Source organism: Puntigrus tetrazona, chromosome 5 (assembly GCF_018831695.1).
Source record: "Puntigrus tetrazona isolate hp1 chromosome 5, ASM1883169v1, whole genome shotgun sequence".
Classification (NCBI taxonomy): domain Eukaryota; kingdom Metazoa; phylum Chordata; class Actinopteri; order Cypriniformes; family Cyprinidae; genus Puntigrus; species Puntigrus tetrazona.
In genome coordinates this window covers 6,917,865-6,943,281 of record NC_056703.1, presented here as the reverse complement: position 1 = coordinate 6,943,281, position 25,417 = coordinate 6,917,865, and the positions used below count along the sequence as shown (strand labels likewise).

General features: G+C 38.0%; 2 protein-coding genes across 5 annotated transcripts; both read left to right on the top strand.

Annotated features, from left to right (window-relative positions):
• The first annotated feature begins 78 nt into the window (after positions 1–78).
• usp20 (ubiquitin specific peptidase 20) lies at positions 79–19,852 on the top strand. Of its 4 annotated transcripts, XR_006251011.1 has the most exons (27): positions 90–327; positions 1,149–1,253; positions 1,339–1,392; positions 1,503–1,565; positions 1,673–1,807; positions 2,004–2,106; positions 2,250–2,319; positions 2,451–2,564; positions 2,700–2,778; positions 3,840–4,272; positions 5,947–6,093; positions 6,190–6,302; positions 6,561–6,733; positions 7,632–7,726; positions 7,856–7,889; positions 8,055–8,100; positions 8,192–8,372; positions 8,538–8,664; positions 9,369–9,538; positions 10,650–10,731; positions 10,982–11,090; positions 11,581–11,683; positions 12,365–12,433; positions 12,546–12,704; positions 14,034–15,381; positions 16,786–16,876; positions 18,421–19,852. XR_006251011.1 is itself a non-coding variant. In XM_043239738.1 (25 exons), exons 2-24 carry the CDS (start codon positions 1,173–1,175, stop codon positions 12,698–12,700), a joined length of 2,736 nt encoding a protein of 911 aa, XP_043095673.1. In that variant the 5' UTR covers positions 90–327; positions 1,149–1,172; the 3' UTR covers positions 12,701–12,704; positions 14,034–15,474. The 4 variants fall into 4 exon arrangements, 2 of the variants coding, with proteins under 2 accessions (XP_043095673.1, XP_043095674.1); XM_043239738.1 differs by lacking the exons at positions 16,786–16,876; positions 18,421–19,852 and having other exon boundaries at positions 14,034–15,474; XM_043239739.1 differs by lacking the exons at positions 16,786–16,876; positions 18,421–19,852 and having other exon boundaries at positions 1,123–1,253; positions 14,034–15,474.
• A 1,810-nt stretch (positions 19,853–21,662) lies between these two features.
• ptges (prostaglandin E synthase) lies at positions 21,663–25,417 on the top strand. Its single transcript, XM_043238293.1, has 3 exons — positions 21,663–21,878; positions 22,124–22,206; positions 24,332–25,417. Exons 1-3 carry the CDS (start codon positions 21,771–21,773, stop codon positions 24,579–24,581), a joined length of 441 nt encoding a protein of 146 aa, XP_043094228.1. The 5' UTR covers positions 21,663–21,770; the 3' UTR covers positions 24,582–25,417.

The following is a 25,417-nucleotide window of genomic DNA, read 5'->3' as shown; positions in this document are numbered from 1 at the left end:
GGGGACGAAGAGACTGGTTCGGGATCGGCTACTTATATGACGAACGAGAGAAAAAAACGAATTCAAAATAATAATAAAACAATTAAAAACAACAACTCCCAAATCAAACGGCACACACGCCGTGCTGGTCTGAGCAAATTAAAAATATTTTTTGTTCAGATGAAAGAACTCGAAGCTTTCATTGGCTCTTGTCAAAGCGGTGACGCACGCTCGTGCTGTATTCAGTATGGATGCTGCTTAGTGCACTTCTACCCACCACTGTTAAAAACACCACCGACCGGCCCAAAATGATCATCTACGAGCGCTATTTTTGTCTCTGTCTGACAGGTAAATGTTCTTTCTTATCTCTCCTTCGGCCGAAGCGGAGTGTCACTGTTTTATTCGCTCAGATTATATCATGTCGACTCGGCGTATGAATAGTCTCTTGGAGCCCGAGTGGAAATATGGCCTGTTTATTCTGTAAAGTCGTGATGTTAAACGGCTTTTAGGCGGCCGACGACGACGCCTAAGTTACAGGAACCGTAGACGCAGCAAGATATCGTTTCTTTTGAGGTTCTTTTTCTTTTAAATTCAAGCAAACGGTGCGGTCGATTCATATCATTATTATTGTTTACCACTTTTCGGGTGTCTGTTTAAGCTACTTTACTTAAGCAAGTAATAGCTTCACGGATCGACACATCTTTATGGTGCATTACTACACTGTAACAGTAGACGAGGTGATGCGGGGTGAATGCATCCTTCCCAGCCGCGCCAGGCGCATGAAACAGCAGTTTTGGGCTCCTGAGAGTTTCGCTTCGAGATACAATTCGCTTACTCTTCCATTATTGTTAACGCGTTTAACGATGGCAAATGTTTTTATGCTTATACCGAGACTCTCAGTACATTACTTGAAGGGACATGTTCAATAAAAAAAAAAGAAAATTCTGTCAGTAGATACTTTCCAAACGTGTGAATTTTTGTAAATGCACAGAACAGTTTTTTTTTTACTTTGCATAGAATGAAAGCATGTGAAGCGCATTTCTTATTATTCACCACAGAAAAACAAAAAAGTAATGCGATTTTTAAAGCACTAAGTAGATTATGTAATTCTTTTTTATGTTTATTGTACTGATGCTGTACCAGTAGTATCAAAGTGTTCTTTGTAACAGCCTGAGGTAAAAAAAAAAATCAAGATGACTGACAGCGGGGATCTCTGTCCTCACTTGGACTCTATTGGAGAAGTTACTAAGGAGGAACTGATTCAGAAATCAAAGGTTAGAATCGCTTTAGCCGATATTTACGTCTTAAGTGTGTTGTGAGTCCTGCGTATTGAATTTTATCGCTTCTTCTTAACTCAAGGGCACATGCCAGTCATGTGGAGTAGGTGGACCCAATCTCTGGGCCTGTCTACAGGTGAGGAGCCTTTTCGTGTTGCTTCTACTTTGTCAAGTAGCTTTGGAAAAAAGCGTCCGGCAAAGGACTAAATGTCCATTATTTCTCTCTTTGTCCCGCTTTCCTCGCAGTGTGACTGTTCCTATGTAGGCTGTGGAGAATCGTATTCCGATCACAGCACCATACATGCACAGGTGACGTTCTCATTCGTTCAGTTTTTCAGATCCGTTCCCCCGGTGTTTTGTTCCGTCATCGGTTGTGCTTTTGTACACGTTCGCATCTTGCTTTTACTTTTTTCCAGGCCAAAAAACACAACCTGACGGTAAACCTGACCACGTTCAGGGTGTGGTGTTATGTCTGTGAGAGGGAGGTGTTTCTGGAACCGAAGCCTGTTGCTCCTGTATCATTAGCTCACCGCTGCAAACCACACGAACAGGTAAAGTCGTCAGATTATTCGAAACGTCTCAAAGAAATGTGCACTTTTATCTGTGTAAATATGATTTGAGATAGATCCTTCCGGTCGAGGTTGGCTGTGTCTCCTGTATTGTTAATATCAGTCCTATGATCTCGTTTAGATGAGCACATATATACAATACACTAAACGTAATCATCTTGGTTTTTAATCTCCAAAGGATCGTCTTCCCCAGACAGCATGCCACCCGTTAAAAGCAGTGCCTATTGCAGTGGCGGATGAGGAAGGCTCAGAATCTGAGGAGGATGAACTCAAACCTAGAGGTATAAAAAGACCATTATCCTCATTTATTTGACTGAAAAACAAAACAAATTTAAGCTAAAGCAGCAGTATTTTGAAATACGATTTAATGATCTTATTGTCAGTGGGTACGTGTGACTGTAAAGATTTTTTCCACATGTCAAAGGTCTCACCGGGATGAAGAACATTGGGAACTCCTGTTACATGAACGCTGCGCTGCAGGCCCTCTCCAACTGGTGAGCTCACGACTCGTGAAGCAGAAATGAGCATAATTCACATTGAGTGATTTCACTGGTTTATTTTTTTAGTGTTTTAGTGCCTCTTAATTTATAAGTGTTTTCCCGTTTCTTTCTATTTCTCTCTCCAGTCCTCCTTTGACTCAGTTTTTCCTGGATTGCACTGGTTTGGTCCGTACGGATAAGAAGCCGGCGTTGTGTAAAAGCTATCAGAAGCTTATCTCTGAGCTCTGGCACAAGAAACGGTAACAAGTACTGACTTGCCAAACTGATACCTAGACCTGGCCAGTTCTAGCTAACTCGATCCTAATCTATTGAGCTCGGTCCAGATTATCTGAATCTTATCGTTTTTTTGTTGGTTTCTTTTTAACTCTGTCAAGGCCAAGTTATGTTGTGCCCACTAGTCTGTTTCATGGAATCAAACTGGTGAACCCCATGTTTCGTGGCTACGCTCAACAGGTAAAGCAGGGTCATATAAGTATTTTTAATATATCATTATTATTATTATTATTATAGCAATTGTTGATATTTTACATGAGCATTTATTTTGATATTTAAGTTTACTTATTTTGTTAGGTGCTTTTGTCATTTTATATTACGTTTGCATATTTGATTACATATACATATACATTATATGATAAATTTCTTATTTCTGTATTTTCAATAATTCCACATAAACGTATAATATTTTATCAAGATCATTTGCCATGTTTACAATATCTTTTCCCTTTTTTTTTCTTCACTTTTAAGTGTTAAGATGTTTCACAGAAATTTTACAAAAGCGATTTTATGTCCAAAAGCATGAAGCATGAGCGATAGTGTCTGCTTTTAAGATTTTAAATACATTTTTGGTACAACATTTGGTTGAAGTAATGCTACATTGTCCTTCAGTGTAACACAATATTTATGTAGAAATTCAAACAACACGCTTATTCTTGAAATATGTAAAAGTATAAGTGAGCATAATTCATTTTTATTGTGTTTTTAAATTAGTAAAAAGTTCTAGGATAGTGGCAAATTTGATAAAATGTAAAATTACAACTAATTAGTATTTAAAGTGAAAGTAATTAGTCTTTTTAAAATGTCAAAAGTTGATTTTTGTTGTAAATAACAAACTGTTACACTGAATAACATTTTAATGGGTGTTGTCTGTAAATCAGGGAAAAATATATGATATTTATTTATTGCTCAGAAAAACAAAAAACTATATTGCAATTAAATGAAACAGAAAACTTTTTAATATTTAGGGGAAAAACAACAACAGCTAAAGCAGCAATTTTATTTTGGTTTAAATTTGCTTATTGTTTTCTTGCCCTTTTTCGTCTTTGACCCACATATATTATCTAACATTTATATTTCATTTCAGCTTTTTCAATTGACCAAAACTATTTTAATATTTCAGTTTAAGTTAACAATAACAACACCAATATGGAGATTATTATGCAGATTGCAATGCTATCATATAAGCCCCTTAGTATTTTGTTAAGTACATGCTCTTTGCTTCTGCCTTTTTTTTTTAGGACACTCAGGAGTTTTTGCGATGTCTGATGGACCAACTTCACGAGGAGCTGAAGGAGCCTTTGGCCGACTGCAGCGGTGCGATCTCCGATGTCGAGCCCGACCACAACCTTGACAGCCGTAGCCATGTCGATGGAGACCGAAGCCCTTCTGAGGATGAGTTCCTGTCGTGTGACTCTGGATCAGGAAGCGAGAGAGGAGACGCAGAGAGAGCGGGAGGAGAAGCAGAGCTGCTCATCCAAGATGAATGTGTGGGAGTGAGAGGAAATGGAGTAATCTCGGAGAAAGAGAGACTGAAGGAGAGGAGAGGAGAAGAGAGGACACGGGAATTGGATGAGGATGCAGATGTGGACACGACTACACAAGAGGGACAGGCAGAGAGAGAAACCGAGACAACAACTACAACCACACATACGCCGGCACCAGGAAATACAGGTATGATGTTCTTATACTCTAAGTCCCCATTTACAATGCATTTTGTTTTAAAATGGCATTTTAGAATGAAAATGATCCTCCATATAAACAATGTGCATTTACACTTCACAACCTAAAATGCATGTCACATGACCATTTATGCAGGTACAACCATTGATATGTACAGGGTTGCCAATTATTTAGATGGCGAACACCGTATTTCTCAAAAGGCTCCTTTTTCGACTTCGAAAACGCATGTGATTAGTGTGAACGATAAGCGTAACTATAGCAAAAGCTATACTTTTTAAAACCAAAAATGCACTAGTGTATTAGGCCATGTTTACATGACAACAATGTAGTCTAAAATGTAAAAGTTTTTACCTTGCGTTTTAAAAAAGGTGTTTCGCATATGCACAACTGCATTTTCAAAACGATTTGCATTTACACTTATCTGCGAAAACCGCCAAAAGCGATGTATTACACAAGCCAGGCCGGTAGTCGACGCTGACACCTTGTTAGTAAAGAGAACCTGTGGGGAACCTATCACACAGACTGTTACTCTACTCCTCAGTCGTAGCAATAGCAGCTTTAGCTACGTTAACAGACTCTTGAGCAGCAACAGCGCTAACATTACCATGTACTCGACCACTGTTGGGTTTCTTTGTGTGCTTGTGTGTACATTCCTACATACGTAACACATAGTACTCATGCGCATGGCGTCACTGTTTTCAAAGAGTCCCGTATTGAATGTTTACACGGGTACAAAGATGATTGTTTTCAAAAACTTGCACTTTACAAAATTTTACATTTTGAGTCCCTAAAATGTGTAAATGAATAAATGAACAGACAAAACTTTCAAACGACCCCTTACACTACCCTTACATTTTTTTTTATTTTAAGTGTGCGTTAGGGTTAGGGTTAGGAAAGAATTCCACTAAGACTGCAAAAAGAGTGATATTGTGAAATGTTATTACAATTATTAGAATCTGTTCTCTATTTTAAGTATAGGCTTGACACCGAGTGGTTGAACAAGGTATTGCAGTCCAAATTCAAAATATTGGTGACCGTTTTTTTTCACCTGGCTCCTCTTACTCAGACTTGACGCACATGCAAGTTGCCAGATTCCTGCTGGACCCCTTTCATTTGCCAGCTTCCATGGCTGAAATGAAATACGCTGTGTTTTCTGCCAACTGGCAACCCGTGATTCCGAAAATTGATTGGGTAAACTGGCGGTGGGCGGGTTTCACAAACCAAAACAGAAGCCGATATTCCGGGCCGGAACGCACATTTTCAAAGGAGAATAACTGACTGTAGCATTGTTTTTCAAGTATGTTGACTTAGCATGTTTCTTAAATATCTGCAAACGCATTATAGTATTTTTATGCTTAAGTAGAGTCAAAATCCTACATACCGGACCTTTAAACGTATTCCTGTGATGGCAAAGTTGAACTTTCAGCAGCTATTACTCTTTCAGAAATGTCAAAAAATCCTTAATTTGGGCTGCTTGAGGTTTTGATGTCTTTTTTAGGATTCTTGAATGAAAAGAAAGCTCAAATCTTTTTTTTTTCTGTCGCTTAATTCAAATATTCGCTGCACAAAAGTATTAATCTTGCTAACCCCCAAGTTTATGAATGTGAATATTATTCTTAAAAATATCTAAATTTTCTCAATTCCTGATCTCTCTTTTTCTTGCAGAACCCGATAATGAAGCCTCCATGCATTGTTCATCGTCTCGTCCCTGCAGCCCTGCTCACAGCGTGCAGGAACTTCACTCCAGACTCTCCAGCAGCCCACCGAGATCCAGCCCCCTCAGAGCTGGACCCACTTATACTTTCAAGAAAGGTTTTCTTCTCTCTTATAGCTAAATGCAGCACAGATGTTAAAAACGCTTGTGCTCTGCTTTGCTCTGAATAACCGTCATGATTGTTTGTCCTGTAGCTCAGATGCTCCTGAGCACCAAGAAGAAGAAGCAGTCCCGTTTCCGCAGTGTTATTTCAGATATTTTTGACGGATCCATTCTGAGTCTTGTTCAGTGTTTGACATGTGACAGGGTGAGGAAGGAGTTTTTCTGTCTCTAGAGGGCGCTAAGCATCAATTCACTTTGATTAGACTTAAATCTTCTTCTTGCATGATGCGCTTTCAATTCATATCGCTTCTAGAAGAACACTGTACATGTATAGCTGCATGAACAGCGTACTTATCACATAAGCCAAATGTTACATAACCGTAGAATGGATACGTTTAAAGAAAACGGTACGTGTGAGACTGCCGTAAGAGCTACGTTTCAAAGAAAATACCTGCCTTTTTAGGTTTCAACGACTGTGGAGACCTTTCAGGACCTCTCTTTGCCTATTCCGGGTAAAGAGGATTTGGTCAAACTCCATTCCTCCATCCACCAGAGCGCTCCTGTTAAAGCTGGTGTCTGCGCAGAAGGCTACGCCACCCAGGGCTGGATCTCCTACATCATGGATTCTATACGAAGGTATAGTGAGAGAGCGATTCGGCAGAGAAGGATCAAGAAATATGCTGAAAGAGCCGAGTAGGTCTTTGGCAATAAGTAAATTCCACAAAAGTTAAGATGACCATATTTGTCGAATCAAATATACAGTGAAATATTTTCAAGTCCGTGCCACGTTATCCTTTAGTAATCATTTTAATGCCCTACGTATGAGTTTAAATGCTTGTCACCTGATGCAATTTTCATGTGCCAATTTGGACGGGACTAATCTCCATGTTCATAACAGAGACGGTAATAAACTATAGATTCATGCGTGTATTGGATTGATAGTATAACCAAAGTTTGACTGTAATACCATGGTGAAGCTATATAGCTAGTATAGAAAAATCATGGTTAATTTGTGGTTGGTTTATTACAAGTAAAACCATGTTAAGTTTTTATAAAGGTACATAAAGGAAGGGTAGTAATGTTAATCCGACATTTGATATCACAGTAGCTAGTGTTAAGAAATGCGTGATCTGTCGGTTAATTTTATTATTGTGTATCAAAAATACACGTGTACGATAAATTAGTTGGGAGAAATACAAGGAAATGTCAGCAATCACAGCCATTCTCATTCAGACGGGATTAGTTTACTCGGAGGACCACTAAGTTTGCTAAAAAACAAACAGTAGGTGATTTGCTCTGCAATTATTACAAAGGTCGTGTGAGGAAAAACTGATGTGGCAGATCTGGATGAGATTAAACTCTCAAAGTACATTTTTCTAATGACCCCCTGTAAAACTCGTCTTGTCTGAATATTCTTAACTGGTCAATGTTTTTTTTTGAACAACATAGTCTTTACTGTTACCTGTTGCCTAAAAGCTGAATGTAAAAAATACACAAATTGCCCTGAAAGCAGACACTGTGTGTGTTTATGCAGGTTTGTAGTGTCGTGTATTCCCAGTTGGTTTTGGGGCCCGATGGTAACGCTGGAGGACTGCCTGGCTGCCTTCTTTGCTGCTGATGAGCTGAAAGGTAAGCGCGTCGTGTTTGACATTTCTCAATGTGCAATCTGAGATGGGTAACAAGGGGGGAAAAAAAAGATATTCCCTTTCCGCCGCTCGTCAAACCTTGGTTGATGTTTACTTTCTTTCTGCCGTACAGGAGACAACATGTACAGCTGTGAGAGATGTAAAAAGTAAGATCCCCGAAAACTGTAAAGTGGTTGCTTTTTACCATGTAAATATTTAATAGCCTAATTTAAATAGTACTTATGCTTTTACAACCGCAATCCCGCCGTAGCTGTCGTCTGCATGTTTAATTCACGAAACGTGGGCTTATTTATTCTGCTCTACTTTCCCAGGTTGCGAAATGGTGTGAAATATTGTAAAGTTCTGCGTCTGCCAGAAGTAAGTACGTTCGTAGGTTCGCTCGTTTGCTGCTCTTTTCAATGCAGCTTGTATTTCTAGTTAGTTTGTTTGTCTGTCATTTACTTTTCAGATACTGTGCATTCACCTGAAGCGTTTTAGGCATGAAGTTATGTACTCATTCAAGATAAACAGCCATGTGTCGTTCCCATTGGAGGGTTTGGATCTTAAGCCCTTCTTGGCTAAGGAGAGCCCATCTCAGATTACTACCTACGATCTACTGTCTGTCATCTGTCATCACGGCACAGCTGGGAGTAAGTTACTTCTATGTAAATATAATTGCAGAAGAAGCTTTGAGATTGTGACATCTGAATGAGCGATCATTCATCGCTGGCGCTTTTCCAGGACGAGAATTAAGACACTAGTTCGTTTGTAGTTTTATTTGAGTGAAATGCTGTTTTTTTTTGTGTGTTCGACAGGTGGTCATTATATAGCGTACTGTCAGAATGTGATCAATGGACAGTGGTACGAGTTTGACGATCAGTATGTAACAGAAGTTCATGAGACGGTAGTGCAGAATGCTGAAGCGTATGTTCTCTTTTACAGGTACGCTTCTTTTTTTTATGCCTTGATTAATGCTTTTTCATGACTTTTCCCAGTCATTTAGTCTGCTACCAATGTTCCTTTTCACTCAGATGCTGCAGAACACACGCCATGCCTTTATTTCACTGTTTTAGATACACCAAATTAAAGAGTCATTTTGAAAAATACGTTTTTTGAAGCAAAAACGTTATGCTCTGACTTTAGCTTCGTGAAATGGTGATGCATAAAACATCTGCACAAAATATCAAGAGACAGGCTGGATGAGATGCAAATACTCTCTGACAGCAGGTGGTGCTTATGGAACAGCTCTTATTTATAGATACAGGGTTTCCTGTATCTTAGCACTGCTCTTATAAACACTACCTTAATATGCATTATACAGAGGCATGGTGAAAAGAAAATCACAATTCATTTAACATTTCAACTGATTTCTAAAATATTTGTATTGATTTTTAACCAGCTCATGGTGCGCCGTTACATACCTAACATCAATTTAAGAAAGACTGCAGTTTTACTAGTAGCCTAATTATACTTTTTTTATTCATTATGGAGTGACTTGCCGAGCACCATAATGAATGGCAAAATACAAAAAATAATTTGCATTGCATTGGTTTTAAGAATGTCTATTGTAATTGGTTTTATGATGTGGCCTGAAAGCAAAAATGGCTGTAATTTTATGTTTTTAATTTGATGTATTTCCGTTTCAGGAAGAGCAGTGAAGAATCCGTGAGAGAAAGACAGAAGGTTGTTGCTCTGGCTAATTTAAAGGAGCCCAGTCTGCTGCAGTTCTACATCTCCAGAGAGTGGCTCAACAAGTTCAACACATTTACTGAGCCCGGACCCATCACCAACCACACGTTCCTCTGTCAGCACGGAGGTACAATCACGCACAATTACTGTCATAGATATCTAATTTAAGTGCATTTATTTAGGAAATATTAATTTATTTTTATCAAGGTTTGTGTTACACCATAAGCCGCTGAGCTTGCTGTAAAGGACAGTGACTTATGGTTGTGTACTGTGCAAGAATAAAGAGTTGAATGTGAATATAAATTGACTTCATCGAGTAAGTTAACAATTTATTGGCTACGGGATGTGGTAGATAGCTGGTGCAATATGGATCATTTAAAAGGATAATGCACACAAAAATAATTTATTACCTCATGTCTAAATCCGTAAGATCTTTGTTCATGTTCAGAACTCAAATTAAGATATTTGTGATGCAATCTGAGAGCTTTCTGTCCCTGCTTAGACAGCAACACAACTACAACGTTCAAGGCCTAGAAAGGCTGTATGGACGTTGTTAAAATAGTGCATGTGATATCAGTGGTTAAACCTTCATCTTATGTAGCTATGAGAAAAAAGCATGTTTGGAGCAACATGAAGGCGAGTAATTAATAACAGAATTTTAGACTATACATTTTTCTCTTTTTTTTTTTTTTTTGCCTGACATTAGTGACATTAAAGAATAAATAAGGACAAGGTCTTATAGTGTAAATGTTTGTGTTTCTTTTCAAATCAGAAGATTTCAGTCTTCACAACTTCACATCTTTTTACAGCTTTTTTTCCCCCTCAGTGGAAAATTTACCTTTTAGAAGTTTATCTGTGGTGGCTGAAGTTTGTTTTCTCGCTCTTCTCGAGTTTGGTGACTCATATGTGAACTAGTAATTACATTTAAGCCACCGTTTTATGTGTGGTTCTCAAACCTTTTGACTCTTAAGGCCCTCTTCTTCTGAGATATTCAAAGGGCCGTCTAAAGGCTAAGATATATACTTCTGGTACTTCTTCTGTAATAAAAACAAATAAACATATGATGCAGTTTAATTTTGTGCATCTTCATTTAATTTCAAGTCTTTTTAGGCCCTTTTTAGAAGTTTGCTGAGGACCCCTAGTGGCGTTCTCTGTTGATAACTACTGACATTGTGAAATAATGAGCAATCCATCTTTTTCACTTACTGCAAAATGTAACTCAGGTGTGTTTTATACAGGAATCCCTCCTACCAAGTACCATTACGTGGATGATCTGGTTGTGATCCTTCCCCAAAATGTGTGGGACTATCTCTACAACAGGTGAGTCATGCGTAGCAATGCACATTTTTGACCTTTAGGAAGTCCTCATGACCAAATTAGTGGAATATGGGATGACTTTTAAGCTTTCGATCTGGCGAAGTCAACAAAAGCTCAGTCCAACCCTGAACAAACCGCGTATGGAGTTCTGTCGATTTAACTCATGTCATGTGTCAGGAACTCCTCCAGCAGCCCGGTGTAAACATCGTTGAGTTATGCGTTTGCTCTTTTCACTGACCATACTTTTTCACAGGTTTGGGGGAGGCCCGGCCGTGAATCACTTATACGTGTGTGCCATCTGCCAAGTGGAGATCGAGACTTTGGCCAAAAGGCGGAAACTGGAAATAGACACCTTCATCAAGGTGAACGAATGACTTCAAGTGTCTGCCAGCTGGAGCATTGCCGACTATTGTAGCCCACTTAAATTGAGATGCTACATATCAACACAACCCTCACCGTCGATCATATTTATATACTGTTCTTCTAGGTTATGTCCTCAGAGCTACAGCATTTTTATGTAACGTGGTGTGGAAACTCCTCTTGGAAGGAGCGTGATGTTCTTGGAAGTGTTTGGTGCTCGCAAAAGCAAGAGTACTGATAAAACGCAGACTGCATGCTGGACAGATCAAGGCTTCTTATCAGAAGTGCAGCATCTGTGAGATGAAACACCAGCTTTGAATCAGACATGTCTTAAAGCTTTGGAAAAATCTTGAGGTCTTGTTCGAAAGAAGCGCATAAAATACAACAATTTAATCGCTACATATTGTACAATTCGGGCAAATGCTGAAATGCTCCGATCGGTTCAAGGCAGTTTGATAATCGCTGTTTCTCTTTTTCTCTCGCTGTCTATAGTTAAATAAGGAGTTTCAAGCTGAAGAAGCGCCTATGGTCATCCTGTGTATCAGCATGCAGTGGTTTAGAGAATGGGAGAACTTTGTCAAGGGCAAAGACAACGGTACAATCTCATACTAACGGAGTAATGCATATCTGAAGAAACACGAAACGTAATATGCAGCAAAATGAATAGTGACATGTTTCATTTGTATTTGACCATTTTTAAAGTGAAATCAACATTGACATATCATATTGTTTTTGTAGAAAATTAGCGTTTATTGCAAATAATAAATTTTTGCACACTTTTTTTTTTATAATCTCCAAACTCTGATGGCTGGATAATTGGGTTGTCCAAAGGCCTGATGAGCTGCAGTCTCTTTCTAAAACCAATTTTCTCACTCGCATGAAGCAACAAGTAGCAACTGACAACAATTCTATCAAAAACTTTTTGTCTTGTTTGAGTTGCCCTTCACATGTATTTTACGTCAAAATAGTCGAGAGCGTTCACACACAATTTCCAGCACATGCAGACTTGATTTGAATGAGTTAAGAATGAGTAAATGATGACACAGTTTAATTTTTTTTCCGGTGAACTCTGAAACACATTAAAAACATTGACTGTTTTGAGTGTTTTTAACCAGCCTGACATGGCAACCGACTCAACCAAGGGCGAGACGTCTTGTTAGCTCTGCCAAGACCACCCTCAGTATTTTCAAAGTGTATTTTCATGTTTGCTTATGCACCGTAAAAGTCTTTTTTCCCCCCTCTTTCTCTCTCTCTCTCTCTCTCTCTGCTGGATTAGAGCCGCCAGGCCCCATTGACAACAGCAAGATTGCTGTAATGAAAGGCGGACATATCCAGCTTAAACAAGGTATGTACGTCAGATTGATATGTCTGTGACTCATATTGTGTTTCAAAATGTGTCTGACACGCATATATGTGTGTGTTTGCATGTAATTCTTTATCTACGTCCTGGTTTGCAGGAGCAGACTATGGGCAGATATCTGAAGAAACGTGGCAGTACTTGTTAAGTATTTATGGCGGTGGGCCAGAGATTGCAGTGCGGCAAACAATCAGCCCCCCGGACACTGACACGCATGGTGAGAGGAAGATAGAGGCAGAGACCAGAGCCCTCTGAAACGGTGAGACATGTAGAATACACACACTACACAAGTAACATTTAGAATTATAAAAGGCATTTGCAATGTTACAGATTAGTTTCTTTAACAAATTCTATTTATCAAAGAATTGTCATCAATTGTCATAATCAGCACATTAAAATGATTTTAATGGATAAATTAATTTCTAATGAATTTATTCACATTCAACAATAAAATGGCAAAACAAGTATTGTTTATTAAAAACAAACATGCTTTTCATACTAAATAATTTCACAAAAACTGTTTAACATGACTTTCGAAAAGTTTTGTTGTTCAAAATATATTTACAATTTTTTAAATATTTTATTGTTTTCTAAATGTTATAGATTATGTGTGTAATTAAAACAGTGTGTTATATCCAATCTTCCGTTTCACCTGTATGAACTTGAGGGAAAACCTTTATACATGCTTTTAGTCTAAGAAAGTAAAGTTCATTAATGCCAGACATGTTTCATCCGTGTATGGTACAGACCAGGTGGTGCAGACAGCCTGATTCATCACTACATAAATATGTCACCCTTGTGTGTGTGTGTGTGTGTGTGTGTGTGTGTGTGTGTGTGTGTGTGTCATAAGAGAATTACAATGAATCTTCTATTATAGGGGAACTTTTACAAAAATTGTGAAAAATGTTGAAAAAAGTGAAAATGAAAAATGTTCTTCAAAGTTGGTTTCATCTTCATTAAAATATTTAGTACTAGATCTGATAAAGGTTTTATTAATTTTCAGTTGGATTTTGGTATAATATGTAAAATATAAATTTTGATAGATGTGTGTGAGATACGATTATAATGATATATTTCACATTTTGAAAAATGTGTCAAATAAGCTATGGACTTGTTATATCTCTCTATCTCTCTATCTCTCTATCTCTCTATCTCTCTCTCTCTCTCTCTCTCTCTCTCTCTCTCTCTCTCTCTCTCTCTCTCTCTATATATATATATATATATATATATATATATATATATATATATATATATATATATATATATATATATCATCAAAAAATAAAATGCATTATGTGTGTGTGTTCTATATGTATTTATTATTTATATAAATATTCACGTACAGTAATTTTAAAAATATTTATATAGAAATATTTTATTAATATATAAACAACATGTTTTCTGAATTTATACATGCTTGTATTTACATATACATAATAAATATACAAACACTTTCATAACACACTTTTTTTTTTTTCCTGTAAAATCATCGTAAGGGACAGAAAAGCTCCAAAAATAAAATGCGATTTCATATAGTATAAAACATAAATTTGTTATTGATCTTCTTTGTGTCTTTGCTCTGCTGTAGGAAATGAAGACCCATGTGTGGATGACCTTTACACACTACGCTTGCATTTCTCTCACTTCGTGAGCCTTTCTGTGGATCTGCAATTCCTGCCGGAGCTCTCCTAGTGTAGGAAAGGGCCTTATTAAGTGAATAAACCTGCTCTCAGATGCACGCATAAAACATATTTAACATTCATGAACAAGCTTCATTCATGTGCGCTGGTGATATGCTTGTTTCTGTTGTCAGCGGGACTAAGGGCAGTGACGTGAGACTTTCTCAGTAGCGCAGAGGTAAATACATAATGCAACACGCAGGACACATTCAAATCTTTGTTAGAGCTCCTCGCTGACGTCTGCCTAGGCAAAATAAGGTTGATCTTAGTACCTGCATGTTCAAAGAAGCTTTCCCTGTCACCCAACTCCACTATATCCCAATAACTCGCACTACAAATGTGACGAAATCAAGCATGTTGGTACTGAGTGAATCATAATATCGGCGAAGGCCTAAACCGTTTTACATCAAAGTGAGTTCTGTTTATGCCTCGACTCACTTCCTACCTCCGCGATCCATGAAAACAATGTGCGCTCTGGCCGTCTTTTTGGGAGCTATACTGTAAGAGGGATAAGCTTTGATATCGCAGATATACGTCGGTGCGGACAGAGTTATAATTCAGGCTTTAAACATCTAAAGTAGCAACAGGCTGTGATGATATAAGCGACTTGCCTTTTCACGTCGATAGTAAAAGATTTCTTTAATCTAGGACTGTTTAGTCAATGCTACTGAAATCTGACTGTAACTATCAGGAGGTTTTTCTGCCTTTCAATATTGCTTATTGCTTTAAAGCACTTTAAAATCCTGTTTTTGGCACCGCTCCGAGCTCTGTCCCAATCAAGGGAAGTGACTCTTTCCCGGATATCCCCATTTGAGTGCCCCAACTCTGACACAGGGTTGCGCAAGCCAGAATGTTTCTTCAGTATTAAATGGTCTTTAAAATTTTCTCCATTTCCTCAGACCGGCAAGAACATGACTAGTAATGTACATCGCGCTCCTGATGCGCGGTCTGCTAAAAGCTGCATCGTTCGTACGTTGCGAATGTTTTAATGACGCAGCCCCGTGGCCCCAAATGTATCGAAACGAAGTGGATTTCGAAGGGAACGTGCAATGAGGCGTGTCAGATGAGTTAGAAACGCTACAGTAAAAATGCTGTCTTTTCAAACGTATTCTTTGTACATAGTAAAATGTAACCGTTTTTTTATTTATGAATGTCTTTGTTTCTCATAAGCAGGTCAGAATTGTGCTGAATTGCTGAGTTGTGTATAGGACAACATGGTCTGTTACATATTTTGTTCCAGGAAGCTAAAAATCCAAGGTAACTTCTGATGTAATGTCTTTTAAACTTAAATAATTTAAATGTTATGTTCTGTCTGATTTGAGAAATAGAAATAAAGCCTGTTCTTTCTTCTCGGTGTCTATTTCTTTTATATATGCTTAGTGTGGGTCCAAGATTTCCTCCACGTCTATGAGTTACGGCTGTGATTATAACCTCGACTAGTTTGATCCAGTTATAAACTTCAGATCTCTTTCGCAAAACCTAAACCAATGCCCACACTTGTTAACAGCTGAAAGGAAGTTATTTCTTAACTAGCATTGTAATTGTTTCGTTTTTTAGGTATTTCCTTTAAAACTCGCCCTGGACTTTGGCATTATACCCAGGGTTACTCTTCTATTATTTATAGACTGTAATAATTTAACCAAGCAAATAGATGCTATGATCTGGGGTAGCTGCAGTTGGTCAGGTCTAGGTTAAACAGCATTATGTGACTAACTGAATATACTGAACGACCAAGTTGTTTCATGAATTTTTTTTTTTTTCCTGATGGGATGGCATGAGAATATTTGTATTATGCTGGAGAAGACTTCGTGGTGGTCCGACTCTCCCCCTATCAGAGATCTTGGCAAATAATTAATGCAACTCTGGATGAGAATAAATGTTGCAGAAGCTTCAAAAAGATGACGCCACAGTGAACATATGCCTCAATTAAAGCTAAAGGCGGTCCGCCAAAATTAATAGAGGGTGTGACATTGTTTTAGACAGGCAGTGTATTCAACAATATTTAAAATTAGCTTTTTAATGTTTTAATTGTATATTTTATTTACATTTATATTTGTATGTAGATTTGTTCATTTTGTCAATTTAAATATTTGACATTTTTCATCTTTTTACATTTAGATTGATATATTTCTTATATTTACTTCTATAATTTAATTTTCAATTTAAAAATATATTTTAAAATTAATTTTAGTTCAAAAATTAACAGCTCCACCCTTTTTGGCTCATTATTTTTTTTATTTTCTCTGCTTCTTAATGTCTCTTGTCTGCATACCTAAAAATGTATTTGCTATTAAACCATAAAACAATTATAAATAAATAAATAAACTGTGTGGTTCTCAAGCTGAGCTATTTCCATGGGTCTATCACTTGTGGATAAGTCTTTAAATTTTCAAGGATCCATATTTAGCTCCAGGCGTTCTTTAAGCATGCTGAGGAGCAGCTACTCAATGATATGTGCATGCCGTTCATCTTAATCACCACTTCCCACTTCCCACGTGCCCCCAACCCCCCACCCTTCAAACCCATTCTCCCTTTGTCCTCAGACAGCCCCTGGAATATCGCTTCCATCAGCTGCCCTGCGTAAACCCAATAATCCGACAGGGAAGGTGAATATTTATGTGACGATGCTGATGTCATTGTAAGTCCTCTTTCTCTCTGCAGACTGAAGAAAAGAGCAGGAGGAGGAGAAGGATGCAGAGAGAGACCACCCATCCGGGGCGTCTGGAAAAAGGATTGTAATTTTCTTCCCAAAGTGAGTCTCCATTCCTCTTTTTGTGCAATTGAGGCATCTGGCCTTTATTATCTAGAGGGTCATTGCTGGAAATCAACATGCTTCGTGTATCACGCAGACAATAACATCTATCTGGCTTGGTCTGCTGTGTCTAAACATTAGCATATGAGGTACTAGCCGGGCTAAAGAAACATCTGGCAGCTCTTTTGTTGAACACAGTGGATAAATATTGCATTCCTGAGTCCGAATGATCAGATTATTGTTAGTCAAGAGCCTCTTTATATTAGCTGATGGTACCATGTGAATAAATTGGTTCATAAGACGTCAGTTTAGAACTTTAATTGATATGATATTCATGATATGAAAAGCTGTAAACATTGTATAATGTATTTAGTAAAAAAAACCCATCTTGGTTTATTGACATTTATCTAGGTTTAGAAAAGCCTTATATAATGTGGAAATCTTCACTAATGACAAAACTTCCTGTTGTACGCAAATTAGGTTTGTTAGCTGTACATTCTGCTCCGATTCACTGCTCAAACACACCCTGTTTGTCCTGGTGTTTTTCTAAATGGGCTTTTTAAAATAAAATACGTCAATAGTACTTGTCGTATAATTGCTAATACAATGGTAATAATAAGTCTGTCGTCGGCAATTAGAAAATCACCAAAACTTTCTGCTTAGATGTCTCTAAAAAAGTGATTGGCTTCAGCAATTTCAGACACAAAGGCAGCTAGAAAGAGGCGTTCACGATGAGCTCACAGCAATATTGTCATCCAGGCCAACGTCACGCCAGGAATGAGGTAATATGGCTGTGAAATTAATTTTTAATAGAGCTTGTTATTAACACTTCAGTGCAAGCAGAGCTATGGCCATTAAAGCTTGAGTGCTCAAAATGTTCAAAGACTAGACGTGTTAAAGATTCTTTAGACTTGTTTATATAAAACCCGGTCGCTGTTATCACACTGTAATACAACGATTTGATAGAAATTAATATTTTTGAAATGAATGAGCAATTGCATGAGGTATTGATGATATTAGAGGTTGCATTGATCAATACTGATATTGTTTAATTGTTCTTGCTCATTTTCACCTATGTTTAGATATTGTTTAGATCACTATTGCGTCACCTAAACCTAATCTTTGATTAAAAAAATCAACATCCTTTGGTAGAAATATTTTACTGCAAGTTGACGGGATTAGTTGCACGTTTGACAATGAGACAGTTTCATACCACAGTTTTTGAGACTTTGCTTGGCCTATACTGCAAATGATGCGAAAATGCAAAGCCATGGTGTTGACTGATGAATTTGTGCATGGTTTGCCATATTAATAACACCCTACAGATATGTAAACAATGTTATAAACCCTGGGTTATAACTTAATAACACGGTTATCTGTCATCCGTAGCATTTTTCGTCCTATACATTCAAATTAAATTTTATGATAATCGGCATCATCTGGCTAACTATTTTGAGTTTTTGTAAACAGGAATGCACGTTAATTTTAGCTGAAACACAACTGTCGTGTGATGCAGCTTATTAGTGTTGCGTTTCTTTCTCCAGGCTGGACGACGGTCCGTGTTCATGGACTGAAAACACCGCAGAGACTTCAGCAACAATAGGGACAATGATCAGAGTCACACCCAGGCTCCACAGGGTGGGAGAACACAGCTTCACTGATCTTCGACTATGGCAAAATAGAGACTGCACTAGCTTTTGATACCCCATATGTTCATGAAAGTTACGTGAACAAACCAAAAATAGAGGTGTGGTACTGCATTTTTGAGATAAACGATATCTCCGTTATCACATTTCAGTTTTTCGTGTTTCTAACCGGCGCTACGAGACCGACATGTTACTGAACACGTTCCAGCGTTTGCACTACTCTTCCTACACTGACCTTGTGACCCTTTAGTAATACCCTAGCAGTCTTCAGTCTAGTCCTAAAGTCTTTGTGGTCTGTAATGCACACGCTACAATGATTTGACTCACAGTCCTTCTGTCTTTTCTTGTCTCAATGCATCCTTTTCAGTTTTCATTTTGTACTCCGCCTTATAATTGTCACTACCTCCAGGCGAGGGTTTGAACAAAGCATTCCTAGGGAAGACCTACTTAGACTTAGTTGCTTTCTCACGCTCTCTTTTCTTTCCATATAACTCTTTTCACACACGGTTTACCATCATACGTCGCATACAAACGTACGACAAGTCCACAACTACGCGACAGCTTGTGCTAGAACGATTCATTACCTCCGCACTGCAGACATGCGTTTCAGCGCGTACCTTTTAAAAGGTGACGTCGTATAGGGAGATAGCTTTCCGCGATCTGCGTCTGACCGCATAGAACACACAGCAATGGGTTGTGCCATTTGCACGCAGTTGATTGATATGTGGAGTATGTCACGTAGCTCTCGAAGAGGCCAGCCGTCAATGGACATGTCTCATTTGCCAGAGGTCACTCAGCAGGACTACCACAGACTCTCGGGCCTCCACTATACGTCTTCTTTCTCTGACGCGGAGGACTGTTGCGATGAAATCACAAGCACAAGCTCGTCTTCATCCTCGGACTATATCGGAATAGACTGTTGACACATGCTGTGGTTCCAGACTTTTGCGGGGCTACTCACATCTCATGCCAAATATTGCCATTCTTTTTTTTTGGCTCCCTCAAAATGTGACAGCGTGAATGAAATCTGCTTAGCTTGCCCAAATTAAACTAATGAGGTCTTTGTCTTGACTGTGTGGAAAGGGGTTGCGCTCTCATCCACAATGATCCACAGTTCAGTTCCTGCTCAGTTTGAGCAACAAACCCATTATTGTCATGGAAAGGAATGCGTCTGTTATAGCATAGTTGATACGGCTGCTGAAATTCATCTAGAATCACCTTTTCTTTGATCATTCTGGATAAAAGAACACTGGTTTGGAAATTGGAATGTGCATTTTACAAATAAAGCTTAATGGTTTCTCCTGAGAGGAACAAAAACCTTTCAAATGAACATTGTGACATAATGATGCTGTTGATTTTGGCCTACTACTGTATATATGCAAAAAAGGTATATTTATACACGTGACTCATCAGCGTTGGTCCTAGTAATCTGTTTATCCTCCAAGACAATGTTTTAACGATTTGATTACGCATATTGCTAAAGCCTTTATAGAGTATTATCAAAAGAGTATAATAGTAATTAATCCATTGCTTGCTGCGTTGCTGCATTTAAAGGGATAGTTCACCCAAAAACGAAATAACTTATAATTTACTTATCGTAAAGCTCTAAACACTTATTCATAAGATAGTTCAATGCATTATAATTAAAGCATTGATAAACTTTTATAATGCATCGTGCATAAATGCTTTAAGTAAAGTGTTACCAATGTTGGTAACAATTAGTCACTTGAGGCCAAGACATAACGAGTTGACATCTCCCTTTTGGAATCTGCAAAATGTTAATTATTTGACCGAAATAAGAGGGATCATACAAAATGCATGTAATGTTACTGTTAGTAGCTCACCTGAATAAAATATTTCACGTAAAAAAATTGTTTAGATATAGTGTACAAATATAATAGCTGAATTTATAAAAATGGCCACATTCAAAAGTTTACATCCCCTTGATTTTTAAAAATAAAATGTTTTATGAGTGATCCACAGCTGTGTTTTTGTTTTAGTGATAGTCGTTCACTAACAAGACCCTTTTTTTGTCCTAAACAGTTAATTAAACTGATCAGTTAAACTGTTTTTCAGGAAAAAATCTTCAGGTTGCACAAATTCTTTGGTTTTCCAGCATTTTTGTGTATTTGAACACTTTTCAACAATGACCGCATGATTTCGAGATCCATCTTTTCACACTGGACTCGTATGCAGCTATTGCAGAAGGAAATGCTCAGTGATGCTCTAGAAGGAAAACCATGAATTAAGAGCCAGGAGCTGAAAAGGTCTTGAATCTGAAAATGAAGGTAAATGTAACTTACTGTGTCTTTTGGTAAACATGTAAATATCTTCTGTAGCCTTTGAAGGGCAGTACTATATTAAAAAATTATATGTAGGAAAAGAAATACACATTCGTTCAAAAGTTTTCACCCCCACCTCTAAAATGCCTTGATTTTCCTTCTGGGACATCAGCGAGCTTTTGAACCTCCTGTAATAGTTGCATACATCTCCCTCAGCTGTCCTGATTCAGATTAGTACTAAATAAACAAAACCACTGATTTTATGTAATTTCTCTCATTTCGGTAAAATAGTGAACATTTCGCAGTTTCTGAAACTTTATACCTCAGCTGTATTGAGAAAATACCCTACAGAACTCACAGAACATTCATGTTTTGAATGTTACCGCTACTACTACTTTCCCAATGATTCCCTCAAGAAACAGATTGGTATTTAGTGGCTTTTCTTAGTATATAATAACAGAACTCACTGTCCTGTAAAAAAATGTTACATCAGCCTACATTTGATTGAAGTCTCAAAGATCTCGGACATAAGCCAACGAAGTGAATCAACATTAGTTTGTTATGATAGATTATCACTTCTAAAAATGTGTAATATCTATTAAAAATTACTAATAACCTATAGCTACCATACATTTCCCAGTATAATCAGTGAGACTCCAGAATATCAAAACATAAAACAATACACGAGGAAATTCATTCTGCTGATCATAATCGTATTCCAGTGGAAATTTAGAGAAAGTTGTGCTGTTGAAGTGAATGTAGGCAAGACTGGAGTTTTCCAGTTTAGTTGTCTTACCCTATCATCAGTGTGTCACGGGCAGGGGAAAAAACGGAAGCGGTTCAGTGAAAGTTTCTTACCAGGTAGTGAGGTTGGGCTAAACTGTCTGGGGTTCACATATAAAAACTACTCCACACACACACACACACACACACACACACAGACACACAGACTCTGTCGAAGTCAAGATGCTCGGGAGCGATGTACTGTTGTGCTTCATCTTCTATAGCACGCTGCTAATCTTAAAGATGTACATAATTGCCATCATCACGGGCCAAGTGCGACTTCGGAAAAAGGTAAGTTGTGGGTTGTTGTTTTTTTTATGAATAGGCGACTCGCTAAAATAGTTTTCATGCTAACGCACTGCTTCGCGTGCCTTATTTCTAACGGAAGAGTTCTTCTCGTCGAGCTCGCGGAGTGTTTTGTTTTGGATAGAACTGCCTGGATTAACTTCGGAGGCGAATGTAGATTTTGTAGAATGACGCGACATCTAAAAGTATGGACTGTAAAATTATTTTAATTAAAATCGTGCATTTGGCAGGCGTTTGCTAACCCAGAGGACGCCGATAGACACGGAGGTGTGCAGTTCTGCCGGACGGATCCGTATGTGGAACGCTGTAGAAGGTAAGCAATGCTCCTCGAACAGTGATAACAAACGCATTTTCGCCATATTATATGTTTTCCTCTATTAATGAATTAACATCAGCAATAGACGAACAGTAACACAACAGCATAAAACGATATTACATGTAATGCATTAAATGTGGCTTTTCGTTAACGCTATAAATATACATTTATCAAAGCGAGATGGCACATATTGAAAAAAGCTTGTTCCCACAAGTTCCTGTAAGAAATACGTGATATGAAATTGATATGCGCACCAGAGGAATTTACATTAGTTTTTTTTCTTCCACTAATGTACTCATTGTCTGGCGTTTTTATAAATATAGTCAGATTTTCATATTTTATTTACTTTAAATTTTTGTGTGTGTATATATATATATATATATATATATATATATATATATATGTGTATGTATGTGTGTATATGTGTGTGTGTGTAGTTTTTCCTTTCACATGGTTTTAATTTTCTGCCTGGGGAATATTTTAAAAGTGCTCTTAAAAACTTTGCGTGTCTATTATTTGGAAAGCTAAGCTTCAGTGTCATTCCAAGTGAACCCATGTAGTTGAAAAAAGGAAAAATAACTGCACGATGTCTGGCTGGTTTCCTTTAGTCATTTTTTTTCGTCATCCTTTTCAAAAAAAAAGAGCACAACTTTGACAGATGTGTGTGTGGGAGGCGCGATTAATCCGCAGCAGACGAAGATATCTTTATTTATTTCCATTTTTATTACTTTTTTTGTCAGAATGTAAATAAGTATGCAGCGTTCATGCCAGTTAGCCCCAATGCGTTCCCACAGCAGACTATACTCAGTTTGTTACGTGAAAGCAGAGAAAGAGAGACGACTTTAAAACAATCATGAAATTGGCTGGATGTAGGGAAACATTGATTACTTTGGGTGCTGCATGTTTTTTTTGGCGGTTTCTAACTTATCTTTAGGAAACTCGCCTGCTCTGCCCAGTCTCAGCCCACCCCAATCAACATCTGCACAGTGTGAAAACAATAGAGATGGTTATTTCAGACTTCTCTAAAATGACTGAATTCATGCATTGGCGCTGGAAATTCATGCTTCCTTTTAAAAAATCAAAGGCATTCACTGATGTAATCTTCAGGATTTGCGAAGGGTAGCTTGTGGTTAACAGACTGGTAAGATACGGTAGGCTAGCAGGAGCAAGTCCTGACAAGACCGTTATTTGACCTTAATTGCAGTGCTTTCACAAAGGTATTTCACTACAACCCCGCGGCTAACAAACACCACGTGAACAATACAAACGAATGGCTAATAGTTTGTTTGGATCAACGACTTTATGTTGACACGTCTACAAAAATGGTTTTAAAGTCAAACAGACACATTCCTAAACTTCTGAAGCACTTACAGGAGAAAAAAAACAAAAAGTAAATAAACCTCTTGCGTGCAATCGAATTTAAAGCTGGGACGTTTTCTAGACACATGAGTGAAAGTCATTTCCTCTTTTACAAATGAATTCCAGCAGAAAATAATTCGGAAGACCCGAATGCATGACGAAGAATCTGTGTAATGCAGGATTTCACAACGATGATCTGCTACGTAGATATAAGTGCCAAGTTAATATAGGGAAATTTTTGCCACAATTTGGTGATGTGAAAGTCAACATAGTATGATTAATTTCTTTGAAGCGGGTACAGGAAGTACTTACAACTTCCTATTGATTTGTACAGAGGACAGCCACTGCCGTGACTCATGTGTGAGTGATTCAGAGTGAAAGTAAATTTACGTTGCATGATCGTGTGATGTTGGCAACGTTTACTGTCCAGGCATGCTGCCATTAGTCAGAGCCAGACAGTTTACAGCTGAAGTCCCGATCAAAGCCAGATGTTAAGTGTGCATTCCTCAGCTCCTTGGTTCTGAGAAAAGCGGTTTTCCACATGTGTTTGATACCTAGATACCAAAAAGGTTCAAATGGCAGTGTAGGGATACGAGAGGGAAGAAACTAACTGGACATAACCATAACCGTGCCGTGCCAAACTGCACCATCAATCATAAATGGCGACAAAATAATTAGTTTGCTATACATTATCAGTGTTTTCAACATTTACGGTTTACCTGCATTCATTTTTGTGATTTTTTTATTTTTTTCTGTCTTCCAGAGCACACATCAATGACATGGAAAACATTTTCCCCTTTTTATTTCTCGGAGCCATCTACTCCATGACAGGCCCCTCGTATGCAGTCGCACGGCTTCATTTTCTGGTCTTTTTCCTGGGTCGGCTTCTCCATAGCGTCGCATACCTGTTGGCGCTCAAAGCACCGACACGTTCGTTCGCCTACGTCATTGCGCAGGTGCCTTGCGTTTCAATGGCAATACAGATACTCGTGGAAGTAGCCTCATCCGCATGACCATCTCAGTGACGGACTCCTGTGATTGGTCGAGACTCACGATTGCAGCTGTGATGCAGAATGCTGCTCAATGGACTTGCAGCATCTCAACGGTATCCGAATTCACATTTCACTTCAGCATTAGACTCGATGATTCGTGACTGACAATTAATAACTCCTAACATTCTTCGCTGTCATTTCAGTACTGCACACTACAGTTTGTGTTTTGCCATGTGTTCATTTTAGCATTCAAATGAAGGTTATTTAATGTGATTTATTTTCACAGTCAGGTTTGCATATACTTTGCATATTTATATATTGAACGGACAGTGAGTCTGTTACTTACAAGACTTTTGGTTCAGTGACCACCAGCTTTTCGCTTTCATGCTGAAAAGTTTACATAAGCAATAACTGCTGATGTCAGTTCGCATGGTTCAGATTCCACGCGACCATTCCGCAATAACTTTTCATACTTGTAAAAATTCCTCTGTTATTACACCATAAGCCCTGCAGAGCCCAGGCTTTTCAAATTTATTGTAGCGTTACATATACGCCTTCGCGCAAATGCTGTCCTTCCACTTTGTCCACCGGACTTTGGGTTTACAGCATTTCAAGAATAGCCGGGGACTTTTAATTTGTTTTTTTTTATCCTCAAGAATGCTGCTTTTGGTATAATGTTGTGAGGTTATTTCACTACAGTGCGTTTGTTATAAGCATTTAAAATATTTCCTGTGTAACTTATTTTCTTTTTTTATATTATGTCACTTGTGTTAAAGTTTCTAAGAAATAACAAGAAAACTGTTTTTATATAAATATATATATTATTATTAAAAGAATAATAAAAGATTTTTGTGATA